This window comes from Rhinolophus hipposideros, assembly GCF_964194185.1.
Source record: "Rhinolophus hipposideros genome assembly, chromosome: 9".
Classification (NCBI taxonomy): domain Eukaryota; kingdom Metazoa; phylum Chordata; class Mammalia; order Chiroptera; family Rhinolophidae; genus Rhinolophus; species Rhinolophus hipposideros.
The window spans coordinates 13,809,105-13,825,120 of record NC_138055.1 but is presented as its reverse complement, the minus strand read 5'-3'; the positions used below and the strand labels follow the sequence as shown (position 1 = coordinate 13,825,120).

The 16,016-nt window shown below is 41.9% G+C and overlaps 1 protein-coding gene and 1 pseudogene across 3 annotated transcripts in view; both read left to right on the top strand.

Moving 5' to 3' along the window:
• Nucleotides 1-16,016, top strand: part of RFX4 (regulatory factor X4) — a 139,258-nt gene that overhangs the window by 98,823 nt on the left and 24,419 nt on the right. For both annotated transcript variants that reach the window (XM_081060966.1, XM_081060967.1), the window contains exons 12-14: nt 846-940; nt 1,378-1,495; nt 15,530-15,649. In XM_081060966.1, coding sequence (XP_080917092.1) covers nt 846-940; nt 1,378-1,495; nt 15,530-15,649 — 333 coding nt within the window. The remainder of the gene's footprint in view (nt 1-845; nt 941-1,377; nt 1,496-15,529; nt 15,650-16,016) is intronic.
• Nucleotides 8,238-9,468, top strand: LOC308502352 (keratin, type I cytoskeletal 18-like; annotated as a pseudogene). The gene has a single exon. The product of its transcript is annotated as a keratin, type I cytoskeletal 18-like (transcript).

Genomic DNA, 16,016 nt, shown 5'->3' with positions numbered 1-16,016 from the left:
TCACTAGTTACGAAGTAGTTCCCGATTCAGTTATCCGACTTGCAAGTGAAGACAGGTTGTTGTAAAGTGGTACGATTTATCCGCCTTTTACTAATGTGGACACTGAGGGCATAGAGATCGTTTCTTTTATTCCACAAATATTTATTAAGCATCTACTACTTAACTGGTATTCAGTGCTACTTAAGCTGAGCACTGACAGGCTGCTAAGGCAGCTTGCCCAATGTAGTTGTGGTTCAGAAACATTTGAATTATCAAAGGTGCCCATGCACGTGGCACAGAGCGACAGTGCCTCTGTCTGTTCACACAAGCCTGCATGCGCTGGTAACTGCTGCATTACAGGTAATGCACCAGCTAATAAAGATTGTCAGGCAGAGAACTGGTGGGGACACACACACACACACACACACACTCCTATCTATAACAGTGTCATGAGTGATATAATGAAGACAGAATACAGAAAATAAAGTTCTATGAAAGTATAGAGAAGTGATCGGTTTGTTGGCAAGAGGACTGGGGAGGGTAGGAAGGATCTCACAGAAGGGTCATTTAAGCTGGGTCACGAAGAGCCAAACATTTCAAGCAGAGGGAACTGCCTGATAAAATACAACTTGGGGGAATGGCACGTAATATTGGGTGGCCAGGGTTTAAAGTGCTCATAAGCATGAAGATGAACTGGGAAAAGTAATGTGGGGCATAGTTTCTAAACTCTTCAACTTTCTGAAGTCTTAAATGCCCTGCTCATACTTTGGAGTTCTGTTTATTCAGTTGTATTCCTTTGTTCCTTTAAGATACATCCCTGTTTAAACCCCCGTGTAGTGACGTGTGGGGTTCCCTTTGTTTGACAGTGTATCAGGAGTTTGACCACCTCCTGGAGGAGCAGTCTCCCATCGAGTCGTACGTCGAGTGGCTAGACGCCATGGTGGACCGGTGTGTTGTGAAGGTTGGTGAGCTCCGTGGGAGGCACAGCCCTGGTACTGCAGCCCGTCGCTGGCCTTCGTGACACTTAGTGGTACAGGGCCCGCCGTGAGCTACCTGAATATTCCTGAGCAGCCAGTCACGGAGCCCTAGGGTTCCGAGGACAGGCCTGGGTGCCCCTGGAGCTATGGGGGGGCGTGTTGCAGGAGGCGGCGCTCTGAGTCTCCCTGCCCTGGGCCAATTAGGTCAGCATCTCTTTTGTCTGTTATGCAGATAAGGGCCTTGACAAGAGATTTCATTTTTTAAAAGTGTATTTTTGCTGCTAAAAACAAAAAATTGAAAACCATTGCTCCATACTTTGAACTTGGAGACCTTACATAAGCCTTGCTGTCATTTTTCAAAGACAGAGATAACTGGAAAGGTCAAGTCCTAACCGCTGGTAAAGCTGTTCATTTGTTGCAGGTGGCTGCCAAGAGACAAGGGTCCCTGAAGAAAGTGGCCCAGCAGTTCCTGCTGATGTGGTCCTGTTTCGGCACGCGGGTGATCCGGGACATGACCCTGCACAGTGCCCCCAGCTTTGGTAAGGCCACCCCAAGCCCTCCCACATCCAAACCCTGGTTCTCTGACAGTGTGTATCGGGGTCACCTCTCGGACTCAGCCACGGTCTTACTTGCTGTCTTTGAGGCCACAAGGATATCACCCCGAAATGTGTCTGTTCTCAGGGGACAGAGTAGTGTTAGAAATTTAAGGGAGAAAGATGACACTGCCTGTTACAAGTGAGGTATACAAATCTGGAAATGCAAAGTTAGCACACCGGTAGTATTTAAGTTCAGACAGGAATATATATCAGTGGCTGTACTCCCCTTTTGCCTGCCAGATGTCCCCAGAAATTGTTGCTTCCAACAGACTATTTTGCAGAATTTCATAGCATACACTTCCCCAGACCGGGCTCGTGAAGGAGCCTCTGAGTTTGACCATTAGCAAATGGCTTGCTTGGCATTCCAGCGATGGGTAGACTGTCACATTTTCTTTAAAAGTGTGCCCCAGTCTGATCCCTAGAAAAGGGCCTTTGCATTTATTTTCCTTTCGTCTTACTGACCCCTTGGGTTTTCCTCACTTCCTACCCCAAGTCCACACCTACTGTTTTCCAGGGACTTGAAATCTCTGCCCAGAGGTGCTTCTAACAGTCTCTGCGGGCAGGAACCTAATCAATCACCCACAGGGATGGGGGGGGGGGGGGAAGGAAGGTTGTGCGGCACTGTAGGACACCGTTTTCTCTTTTCCGTCGGAAAAAGTGGAGCATGCATCGGGTCCAGGTCATCATTAGCAAAGTGGGGTGGGACTTTCAGGCCTTTGACATTTGAAATCTCAAAACACTTTGGCCTCAATTTTCTAGGCATTTCGGCAAAGGGCTGTCGGTAAATTTTCTGGGTAATTGCTTCAGTTCTCTATTTTACTTTGCAAGTAGAGATGTGGTTTCGTTTCTCATTATCACCAATTAAGCCAATCAGCTCTGGGTTTTGCTCTGGGTTTAATTTGACACTTTTCCATGTAGCTTTTTATGGTCTTGTCACCATTTTCCAGTTGTGCTATACAACCAAGTGATTATGTGGTGAAACAAAGAAGGCACTATTTTTGCTAAACAACTCTGTCCATGAAAGACTGTGTTTACCCAATTGGAGAAGCATTTTGTGGTGGATTTCTTTAACCTCAGCGTTGGGAAGTTCTCTGAACCTGCCTGTGCCGTGGCTCCAGATGGAAATTCTCTTTGAGCTGCCTGTGGAAGTGCTCTGGTGACGGCTACCTGGGCAGTGCCATAAGGCACGGCATTTTGATGACTTCCAGTTCGGCATACTTAGTGTTCGCACATGTTACCTCTGGCTCTGGGAAAATCATCCGTGCATAACTGCTTTCAGTTAAGCGGATGGTTGAAACATGTTTGAGATTTTTTTTCATTGTTTCCAAATCAAAGAATCAACAATATCACACACATATCTACACATCCACAAAGCAAACGTTGTTTTCCTTGCTTTATCCTTGATTCTTCAGTTTGCTGCTTCTTAAACTGACTAGGTATTTTATTAAGAACCCCTTAGGCAGGGAAAGGAATTCACTTTACAATATTCTTTGAAATTCATTTGTTTTTACTAAGTTAACAGTCAATGTGATGAAGGCAGTTTCGACAGAACACTTGGGGTCTAAGAATGGGTTGGATTTATTCCTAAGATTTGTTCCTTAAGGTATGTTTGTTTCTGTTTGCGCTACGTACAGTTTTAGGATACACTGGAAACTCAGGCAAATGGTAAAAATGGTCAAAAATCTTTTAGAAAAGGCAAGAAAGAGCTACTAACCCAATTTCCCTTTCACAGTATTTTTTGACCCTAACTGGGTTGAAATACCTGTTTCCAAGTCCAGTTAGCAAACTACACGAAATGGTCTTGTTCATCTGACTCATTGTTGAGTTTTGTGGCTTGGGGAGACAGGCAAGTTGAAAGAATTTGCGGCGGACAAAAGCCCAGCTCCCCCTTTCTGCCTGTATGTGTCAAAGACGCAGTTGGTGGTTGTGTTTGGGTCATGCGTTCCCTGTACAAAAACAGCTAATTAGGAAAAAGCGCTCTGTTCGCTGGTCCCCTCCCCCAACGGCAGGGGCCAGCTCTATGTATCTTATAAGTCCCATGCGATCCTGCTCGCTGTGAATGGTGCGGAGTTTGTGTGTCGGCGTAGCAGGCTGACCAGCAAATGATCGTGTGGGACGACAGTGATCCCGTGGGGCACTCGATCACCTCCTCCCAGAACAACCTCTTTCAAAGGTAGTTGACTCTTTTCTTCTCCTTAATTCCTTTGCACTCTTTTCTCCCTAATTCCTTTTCACCGAAAGAGCCTATGCTGTGAACTAACGTAGCCAGACTTTCTTTCTTTGCTGCAGGCAGCGGTTTCTAGCAAAATTAAGTCAGCAAAGGTAGGCTAGCGGGCAACGAACTTTTAGTCCTAGGAGAGCAGAGGAAATTGGAGTTTTTATTTAAGAAAAGAAACTTATATTCAGTTGACTGCTCTGATTTCAGTTCACAGGGTATCTGGATCCCAAGTCAGAGCAGGGGCCATTGCCCTTTCACTCTGGATTTTCACCAGTCGCCCCTTATTCCACTATAAGGACATCTGCAAGGCAGCAATAGTTCCCAGAAATATTTTGGCAGCCCTGGGTTTGACAGCTAATGGGACAGGATTGTATTTCATTCCCCAAGTTTTCACTTCGTTACGCACTTGTTTTTTGGCCTATCATCCAAGTTCACTCGGGCAGGGCCGGGGAGGCCACAGGGGAATGGTTCTGTCAGGGAGCGGCTGCCAGACCAAGTGGCCGTGACCAAGCCGTCCAGACTGCTTCTCTGTGCTTCGTTCTCCAGGCCTGACTCTCTTACCGAGACCTTGCAAATTGAGGGATCTTGACGTTAGAAGTGTCACTCAGGATCCCACCAAGCACGAGGAGGCAGGAATTGCTTTCTCTGTAGGCAGGAGAGGACGCAGAGACCCCGAGAGGAGAGGAGACCTGCCCATGCACACACAGTAAACTGAGCTGAGCTCCTCCTGGACTCTTTCCCATGCTAGAGCTCGTGCTCTGCCACACTGTCACCTCCTCTTCTTTCTCCATTTGGATGCTAATAATAAAAATAAAGCAACATCTATTGAGGGTGTAGTATACACTAGACATAATAGTAGGCACTTTCTGATTTAATTCTCACAACCACCTGCAAGGTCCCCTTTACTGCCCTCAACAGATGAGAAAGCTGAAGTAGAATGTGAAGCAAAGGCAAGATAATCATCATTATAACATATATTTAGGAAGCACATACTACCATTTAATTCTCATATTAACTCTGCAAGGCAGATACTGGAAAGACAGATAGGTGGAAAGGGAGCGTGGAACATTTTCTTGCCCAAGATTAATATGGCAAGTGGTGGAACTTTTTTCAAAATCAAATTGACCTGACCACAACACCCATGCTTTCTCAGTAATCACAATTAAGACAAATACCCTGGGCTCAGATGCATGACACAGAAAGACGAGACAAATTCGTTTAATCCTCGATGATGCTTTTTTTTTTTTTAAATCCATATTGATGGATTTAAAAAAATGTAAAGCTATGAGACAAAAGAACAATAATTAGGCTATCATGAGTAATAAGAGATGGCAGAAGACAATGGAACAATATCTTTTAAGTGTTGAAAACAAAGAACTGTTAACTATTAATCAAGAGTGAGGGCAAAGTAAAGACATTCAGTTATACAAAGACTAAGAGAATTTGCCACCCATAAAAACTTCTCTTAAAAAAAATCTATTAAACAATGCATTTCAGCAAGAAGAAAAATAAAGCCACAGCTAAAGTCTAGAATAGAAGAAATAACAATGTTCTAGTTAGTTTTTCTGTTTAACAAATTACCCCAAACCTTAGTGGCTTAAAACAATCATTTTCTTATGCTTATGGGTTTTGTGGGTCAAGAATTTGGACAGGGCACAGCAGGGATGGCTGGTCTCTGCTCTGTGATGTCTGGGACCTCGGGTGGGAAGACTCAAAGGTTGGTCATGAATCGACAGCTGGAGGCTGGAATCATCTGGAGGCTTCTTCACTCACATGTCTGCTGCCTGGGTTGGATGACTTGATAACTAGGACCGTAGAGCAAGGTGCCTTCAAATGGCCCTTCCCTGGAGCTTAGTTTGCTCACAGTTTGGTGGCCTCTGAACAGTTAAACTTCTCACATGGTGAGTTCAGGGCTCCACATGTGAGCGTTCTAAAGGGGAAGCCACAGTGCCTTTTATGACCCAATCTGAGAAGTTAAACACTATGACTTCCTCCATACTTTATTGGCCCAAGCACTCACAAGTCTACCAAGATTGAAGGGGTGTGTAGAGCCCCAGTGCTCCAGGGAAGGAATGACAAAGAATTTGAGGGCCCGGTTTTAAGAAAAGAGAAAATTTTAAACATGTAAATAAATTCAATTAACTGTTAATTCTGATTTAAAAACTAATTTTTCTGTGCATAGAAGAAAACATAGGTACTAAACTTATGGACCTTGGGTTCAAAGAGCATTTTATGAATTTGACTCCAAAGGCAATGGAAGTAAAAGCTAAAATAAATGAATGGGACTATATGAAACTTAAAAGCTTCTGCACAGCAAAAGAAACCATCGACAAAATAAAGAGACAACCAACTGAATGGGAGAATATTTTTGCCAACAGTGCCTCCGATAAGGGGCTAATATCCAAAATATACAAGGAACTCATGAAACTCAACAACAAAAAAAACAAACAACCCAATTGAAAAATGGGCAGAGGACCTGAAGAGACATTTCTCCACAGAGGACATACAAATGGCAAATAGACATATGAAAAACTGCTCAACATCACTAATCGTCAGAGAAATGCAAATAAAAACCACAATGAGATATCACCTCACCCCAGTCAGAATGGCTATCATCAACAAGACAAATAGTAACAAGGGTTGGAGAGGCTGTGGAGAAAAAGGAACCCTCATACACTGTTGGTGGGAATGCAGACTGGTGCAGCCGTTATGGAAGGCAGTGTGGAGGTTCCTCAAAAAACTACGAATAGAATTACCATATGACCCAGCAATCCCTCTCCTGGGTATCTACCCAAAAAATCTGAAAACATTTATCCCTAAAGACACGTGTGCTCCAATGTTCATTGTAGCTTTGTTTACGGTGGCCAAGACATGGAAACAACCAAAATGTCCTTCAATAGATGAATGGATAAAGAAGTTGTGGTATATATACACAATGGAATACTATTGGGCAGTAAGAAAAGATGATATAGGAACATTTGTGACAACATGGATGGATCTTGAGAGTATAATGCTAAGTGAAATAAGTCAGACAGAAAAAGCAGAGAACCCTATGATTTCACTGATATGTGGTATATAAACCAAAAACAACAAAAGAATAAGACAAACAAATGAGAAACACAAACTCATAGACACAGACAATAGTTTAGTGGTTACCAGAGGGTAAGGGGGGGTGGAGGATGGAAAATGAGGGTAAGGGGGATCAAATATATGGTGATGGAAGGAGAACTGATTCTGGGTGGTGAACACACAATGGGATTTATAGACGATGTAATACAGAATTGTACACCTGAAATCTATGTAATTTTACTAACAAATGTCACCCCAATAAATTAAAAAAAAATGTTTAACAAAAAAAAAAAAGGTAAAACCAAATTGTAGGAAACAATACAAGTTGAGGTGGTGGGAACAGAATCTTCAAGGAATTGTTAAAATATGCTAAGTTCTTGGAATACTAAATAATTTTAGACTGTTGAAAAATTTATAGTTTGGACTTAATAAACATATAGATAAGATATTAATAAATGAAGGGATCATCACTAAAAATATATAATCATAATTTACTGATAAAAAATGGAAAAATATGAAAAGTTAAGATATGGCAAGAATTGAAAGATAAAAGAAGCATAGAAAACGGATAGTAAACTAAAAATACAAACTAGGATACTAGTAAAAAGATCAAATAATAAAGTAAATGAGAAAGTCTCTTCCCTCAAAAAACATCAGTCATAAATATTTTTCAGGCAACTTTCACTAAACTTTTAAGAAACAAAATCCTTAGTTTATGAAAATGAACATGAGAACTGATGTTTCAGAGAATAAAAACAAAAGGAAAGTTATACAACTCAGTTTTTGAAGGTAATATAATCCCAAATTCAAAATATTTGAAGAATAATAGAGGAAAAGAAAATTATGAGTCAACTACACATAAAGATAGATGAAAATATTCTAAATGAAATACTAGCTGATCAAATCCAGTGACAAGTTTTTAAAAATCAAGAATTCTAGTGTGATTCAAATCAGAAAAATTACTCTAGCATACTGTCTCAACAGATAAGAGAAAAATCATATGATCATCTCTCTAATACAATTCAGTTTCCAAGTGTGATTTTTAAGACTCCTAGCAAAGTAGGAATAGAAGGGAATTATTTACTATGTTAAAGGATATCCAAAAATCTGCAGAAAACATCATACTATATGGTGAAACTTGAGAAGTTTTCCCATTCAAGTCATGAATAAGATAAGAATGCCTTCTAACACTATTTCTAATAAATATTAACTAGAGATACTAGCCAATGCAATAAGAAAAAGAAATGAAATTAAGGATTAGAAAGGAAAATACAAAATTCTCTTTCCCTATTGATGTTATGATGACAAAGAAAAGAGAATCTACAAACTATAGAATAAAGATTTAGCCACCTTGGCTTGCACCTGAATCTTGGCCTCTTGCCTTCCTCCCTGAACAACATGAGCTTCAGCACCTGCTACAGCTTCTCAACCAACTACAAGGGCTCCATGCAGTTGCCCAGCCACTGGGACCGGCCGGCCAGCAGCGCAGCCAGCACATATGCAGGCACAGGGGGCTCAGGCTCCCAGATTTCCATGTCACGCTCCATCAGTGTCTGTGGCAGCTGAGGATCTGGGTGTCTGGCCATGGGGATGACCAGGAGTTTGGGGGTGTGGGGGTTATCTAGACTAAGAAGGAGACTATGCAATGCCTGAATCACCAGCTGACCTCCTACCTGGAGAGAATGAGGAGCCTGGAGGCTGATAATCAGAGACTGGAGAGCAAAATCTGGGAATACCTGGAGAAGAAGGGACCCCAGGTCAGAGACTAGGGGCATTACTTCAAAACCATCAAGGACTTGAAGGCTCAGATCTTTCCAAGTTCTGTGGACAGTGCCCACATTGTTCTGCAGATCGACAATGCCCATCTTGCTGCTGATGACGTCAGAGTCAAGTAGTCAATGGAGCTGGCCATGAACCAGCCTGTGGAGAGTAACATCAGGGGTCTCGAAAAGGTCACTGATGACACCAGTAACTTGACTGCAGCTGGTGATAGAGATTGAGGCTTTCAAGGAGGAGCTGCTCTTCATAAAGAAGAGCCATGAGAAGGATGTAAATGGTTTACAAAACCAGATTGCCAGTGCTGGATTGACCGTGGAGTTGGATACCCCCAGCAAGATCACGGTGGACCTCTGGGCCCAGTATGATGAGCTGGCTCAGAAGAACCTAGAGGAGCTAGACATGCCCAGCAGATTGAGGAGACCATTGCGATAGGACCTGCTGAGAAGACACTCACAGCCTGAGACATACAGTCCTGTCCTTGGAGATCGACCTGGACTCTGAGAAATCTGAAGGCCAGCTTGGAGAAGAGCTTGGGGGAGGTGGAAGCATGCTATGCCATGCAGTTGGAACAGCTCAACGGGATCCTGCTGCACCTGGAGTCAGAGCTGACCCAGACCTGGCCACAGGGGTAACACCAGACCCAGGAGTATGAGGCCCTGCTGAGCATCAAGGTCGAGCTGGAGGCTGAGATCACCACCTACCGCCAACTGCTGGAAAAAGGGCAGGACTTCGATTTTGGTGACGCTCTGGCCAGCAACTTCACGCGATCCATCCACAGACCACCACCTGTAGGAGTGTGGACGGCAAAGTGGTGTCTGAGGTCAATGACACCAAAGTTCCAAGGCGTTAAGGCAGCAGAAGTGGAGCAGCCCTTGTGGGGACAGGAGACCGATAAAATGTTCAGAGATCACTGAAGGGAGAAAAAAAAGATTCAGCCAGGTTACTGAACTCAGTGTTTCAAAAGTCATTGGCGTTCTTAACACTAACTGGACATTAGCTAGAATATATACGTATATGTATATATCCCTTTCATAATAGAACAGAAACTAAAAGTTACCTACATGATAATTCTAACAAAAATGGTGTGAAGACCTTCAAGGAAGAAATTTTAAATATCATTGAAATATAGCCTGTTCATATTTGGAAAGACTAAACATCAATAGATGTTCTCTTCTAATTAAAACATAAATTCAATGGAATCCCAATCTAATTCTTAACTTTTTTTTTTTGACAACCTGATGTTAAAATTCATTATGGAAAAGCCAAAGACCAAGATAGTGTAGCCATTTTGAAGGTAAAGAAGAGCATGGTTTCGGTGTTGCTTCCTTGATATACAGGTTTATTCTGGAATAAGACAGTGTGGTGTGGAGAGTGATGAACAGGACAGAGACGATCAGGACAGTGCCTTCACCTTATCAGATTCTGTTCTCTTGTCTATAAAATAAGAAGATTGTGTGGATGATGTATGTGACAGAGATGGCGTTAAAAATCAGTGAACAAAGGTTCTGGGACAAGCATTTTAGGGTAAGTAAAATAAAATTAGACCCCTTCCCTACAACTTCTGAACAGAAACATCTAAATAATAATAATAAAAAAAGACCTAAACCTTTGGGGAGAAAATATGGAATGATATCATTATGATCTAGGAATAGAAAATTATGTCTTTAAAAAGGCACAAAGTATTTCTTTAAAAAGGCATAAAGAAAATATTGCCAAATTGACTACACTTGGATTTTAAATATTGTTTAATAAGCATACCATAAACAAAGTTAAAAGGTAAAAGCGAGAGAATGGGGGAAGATAGTTTGCAACTCATATAAGTAACAAAGGATTAATCTCTAGAATGTATAATAAATCCCTCTAAATAACTTTTTAAGATGAACCCCAATGGAAAAATCGGCGAAGATAGAAGAGGAAATTCAAATGGACTATAATAAGATGAAAAGATGTGCACCTTTCTAGTAATCAGGGTAATGCAAATTATACAAACAATAGGATAACATTTCACATTCTTCAGACTGGCAAATCTGTTTCATCCACTACCAGTAGGAATGGAAATAATTTTGGTGAGCAATTTGGCTTTATCTCGTAAGAATGAAGGTGCAGGTGCTCTTGGACTTTCCACTTCCGGCACAAAATATGTTCATTAGAGCCCATTTCCAATAGTAAAGAATTGTAAACAAATTCTATCAACAGAAGAATACATTATGGTATATTCAAACAATGAGCATTAAACTAGAGCTGTGTGTGTCAATGGGGTAGGTTGTCAAAAGTAAATTCTGGAATGCTCTGCAAAGTATGATACCATGTATATCACATTTGAAAACAGAAAACAATAACATGTTATTTATGGGTAATAAGTATATGCAGTGAGAGTATAAAAATGCATGTGAACAACAAATACCAAATTAAAGATAGTGATTACCATAGGGAATGAACAGGGAAGCAGGGAAATGAGATTAAGGAAAGGAACATGGCAGGAAAGGAACATGGCGGCTGCATCTTTCTCTTCAAACAAACAAAAAAACAACTGATTCAGATATAGAAAAATATTAAGATAATATAAAGCAGGGTGGTGATTACACTGGTGTTCATTCTTAAATTCTCTCTGCTTTTCTATGTGTTTGAAATTTTTCACATGAAAAAAGAAATGTTTTGATTCTATAACATGCAATTAATTATGTTACTATATAACAACAGAACTCTCCTTTTGTCTCTATCCTAATACCTTTTGGCATGACAGGTTCTGATGCTCACCAGCTCTGTGACTTTAGGCAAGTGATTTTAACCCTCTGAGCCTTCATTCCCCCATGTATTCATTGAACATAGTAATAATAATCCTTCTTCATAGTGTTGTTGGAAAATTAAAAGAGCTTTATTTAGCACAGTGTGGCAGTTGGTTGGTGTTGGCTCATTTGACTCATACGCGTACACTGAGCCTCTACTGTGCGTCTGGCACTATCCTAGATATTGCGGGGGGGGGGGGGGGGTAGAACAGTGAGAAAAGAATGGATAAAAATCCCTGCATTTATGGAGCATACAGTCTAGTGGAAGGAGGCATTGGATAAAGATCAATACATTCAATATATAATACAAGTACTTAGTAAAAATGGTGATAGGTGCTCAAGGGAGAGAAATAAGGCAGGAGGTATTAGCTATAGTTGTCTTTTTCCAGTCTGGCTCCATCTTTGATGTTTTTCTCTTCCTTTCCCTGGTTCCCCCTTCCCCCCAATCTTACACGTCTTTCTCCCTCTACCCCTCCCCCACACTCCTCTTCCCCCTCTTTCTCCCCTCCCCCTCCTGTTTGCCCTGCTCCCGGAGACTTGACACCCTGGCACTGAATTGTTTGTTGCTCAGTAATCTTAATGACTGATTTCTGCTTAGTGAAGACTCCATAGTTTTTGTGGAGTCAGGGACTGAGCTTTAAGTCTCCTTTCTACTTAGAGCACTTAGCACAACTGTAGGCAAGGAGCAGTAGCTCTACAAAATTCTGTCGTTGGAAAGATGATTGAAAATGGTCAGACCAATTGGATAATCGATCAGAGGCATTAAGGAAGAGAGCTTGAAGCGCCAAATGAACACTTCCCCTGGAATGCGGGTCTCCGAGTCCAGCTCTGATGTTTTCTAACAATGTGGTCTTGGGCAAATGTCTTCACCTCATCAGATCTTTGTTGCCTTGTGTATAAAACAGGAGAGTTGTATAGGTGATTTCTAAGGTGCCTGCCTGTGCTAAAACCACTAGTCTAAACCCATTTTTCCACGTAGGGTTTTCCATTCTAATTCATTGTTTCGTAGTATGTTTCTTTCTATCCTTGTTGACTTAGAACAACATCTCCGCAAATATTTCTTCATTTTGGAGACTTTCCTTTTAAGCATTTGATGCTGTCTTTTGACTCCTTTGACTCTATGAACAAGAGTCATATCACAGGATCTTAGAACATGAGTTGCACAAGGGACCTTAGAGATAATGACAATAGTTACCACTTACTAAGCACCTAATGTGTACCTTTCCTCATTATGGTATTTCTGTGACATAGGTTTCACTGTCCTCCTTTTAGAGAACCATATTGCAGAACGATTAAAGAGCAAAATATGGGTTCAAGTCCCAGTTCTGCCACTAAATAACTGTGTGACATTGGACAGTTACTTTACTACACTAAGCATCAATTTCCTCCTTTGCAAAAGGGGAGTATGACTCATCTCATACAATTGTGATGATGATTAAATGCAACAATAAATCTTCAGTGGTTAAACATAGTGGCTGCCACAGAGCAAGAGCTCAATAAACAGCTTAATTTGTTTTTAACATTTACAAAGAGTAACTCATCTGACGTCCCAGGTACTAAGTGGCAGAGCTGGCTCTCAACTTGGACAGTTTGATCCAGCGCCCATGCAGGTACCCACAGTGCTGTACCTCCTCAGTGGTTCACGGGACCTGTTTTGGGGAAGTGGATGGAAAGTTTAGTTTTAGAGACTGCATCTCACAGTGACTCAGCAAAAACTGAACCTTGCTGAAATCCAAGTGGGGTTGAAAAACAGACATCACCCTAGGGATGGAGGAAGAATGTGGAGAAAGTGCAGGATAGGGGACTTTGGCCTTGAGCCCTGTGGGCATGAGGATCGGAGGCTGTGGCCTGCTCCATAGAGAGGGGATATGGTAGTAGATGTGCATGACCTGTTGGGCATCCAATGGCCTCAGAGTTAAGCCAAAGATTTTCCTAGGCCAAAAGAATTCGTCTAAGATGAAGGGCGTGTGTGTGTGTGTGTGTGTGTGTGTGTGTGTGTATGTTGAAGCCAGGTGCAATGAGGGAGAAAATTGATAAATTCCACCAAGTAGGAGTCACCCAAAAACCTCCAACTGGATCCTGTCACCTATTTCTGAGACTTGAAAGGGCATAGCTCACAACTCAAATGGCCTGTCTAGGGACCAAGTCCTTTATGCCATCTGGTCTTATTTTTCCATCTGTGCTATGAGGCAATTGGACTAGGTAATCTGTGGGGAAATGGGAACAGATTTTGAAGCCAGACCCAACTGAGGCAAATCCCTACTCAATTACTGATGGAGAGACTCATATTACTCATCTGTAAGAGAGGATCACACCATCGAACTCACAGTTGGTTGTAAGGATGAGATCTGTGTATAGTATTTAGCAGAGTTGTTGGTACATAGTAAGCACTCAATAAATGGTGTGTGTTGATGATGGTGATGGTGATGGTGACAGTGATAATAGTGGTGGTGGTGGTAATGACCGAATCACAAGGAAAATAAGCAAACTGGAGCGTGTGGGGGAGGGGGAGATTTCCCCTCTTTTCCCTCTTTTCTTCTGGCTGATCTAATAATCACATTGACATGAGACAGATTAACAGGAGAAAATAACCAAATTTAATTATGCACATACATACGGTGTTCCATAAGAATTTGGGCCCCAAGGACACATCAGTGAGTTGAGGCTTATATGCCATCTAAGTTGAGGAGAAGGGGGGTGTGGTTTGGGACTTCAAAGGGCAGTAAGGCAACTCCCATGGAGACGGAAAAGCAAATGTTTGGTACACAAATGTCGCTGGGCTATCTTTAACAATGGGACACCAAGAGGACTTTGACCAAACTGGGCCTTGCTAGGTTCCTCCCTGTCTATCACACACTAGTTCCTATTAAACTGTAATTATCTATGATGATATTGCCCCTCCAGGAGCAGGTCTCCCATCTAAATTCTTTTAGGCTGTGTGGGAAGGCCAAACGTTCTTCCTGAGTCTTTGGTTTCTTAAAAATACCCAGATTAAAATAATCCATATCCCCCCAAAAAAACATATTTGGGGGTGGTATATTCTACTTCCCCTCAAGGGAAGTAGGAAGAGGAAGTCAGCTTGTAGGGATATTTTGGACATTTCATGGGAGCAGGATATCTACATAGAGATGTCTCCTGGGGAGTTGGAAACATGGGGCTGGAGATGAAGGCTTGGTCCCTCTGACTCTGGCATCCACGAAGCCTTGATTACAGCAGACACTGAGCTCCTACCACACATAAATCATTCCACTGTCCATGGTGGCAGCATGACATGTAAAAATACATGGTTTTAAAATAATGTATTATCTATTAATTTTGTCATCTTGCACAAGCACTTGACTTACAAAATAGAAATATAAGTACCTACCTTACAGAGTAGTTGTAAAGATTGAATTAAATAATGTGCAACTTTGAGCAGAGAAACTCGCATATTGGAAAATCTTTTTAAATGATTGTTCACATCTTTTTTTTATGAAATACCTACTCTAAATTGAAAATGAAGAGTAGTATTTGAAACCACCAAATTTTTTCAATTGAATATCTTTTCTAAGAATCGTGTGCTAAATGGAGGTCTCAGAACTTGTGAGGAAATAATTCAGGTGTTGCAAATTCAAAACTTGTGTTCTGCTCCTAGAATTATGTCGGGTCACTGGTAGATCCCACTGAACTAAAAGGCAGTGTCTCTGCTGTGGGTATCCTTCACGTCTAACCAGGGAACTAAGAGATGCTTGTGGAAGAAATAAAACCGAAAGACACTCTCGTATGTCAGTAAGTGCTGAACCAAGTGGGAGGTGCTCGAACGAGGATGAGCCCAGTGCATGCGGGGCAGCTCAGAAGCATTTGGACACATGGCTCAATAGGTGCCATTTTTGATGGTGTCATATTGATAGTCTGAGCAAGGAAAAGATTCACTGTCACCAAGTGATAACTACACTTACCTTATGCTAAGCACTAGGTAAGGCTGAGGATACAGCAAAGAAGAGCAACCTCTGACCATGAGGAGATCATCGCTGATGGAGAATGAGAGTCTTGAGTGGTCCCTGGAGCACAGTGTACTATGTGCTGTTGACCAGGGGGATGCAAGTTGACATGACTTACCCTTCCGTTTGGCTCTTCTCTCAACAGGGTCTTTTCATCTAATTCACTTGATGTTCGATGACTATGTTCTCTACTTGTTGGAATCCCTGCACTGTCAGGAGCGGGCCACTGAGCTCATGCGAGCCATGAAGGGAGAAGGAAGCACTGGTAAGCCAGCAGGTCACCGGGAATCACCCGACTTGGCAGCTGGATTTGTATCCTTACGTCTGTGCTCTGTGTTTCTTTAGCTCTGTATCCTAAAGAATTCAGTTATGGTAAGCAGGTCAAGTGGTGTGAGACTGATAATGTCCTTTTCTTCTTTAGAGTGGGCACGTGTGTGTACGGGAATGGCCTTGCAGGCCATCATGGTGATGCAAAACCATTTTATGCAGAGGTTTTATGCAGGGTTTTATGCAGAGGACTGACATGACACAGATTAGAAAGAATATTTCATTTTTTATTTTTAATAAATTTTGTTGGGGAATATTGGGGAACAGTGTGTTTCTCCAGGGCCCATCAGCTCCAAGTTGTCCTT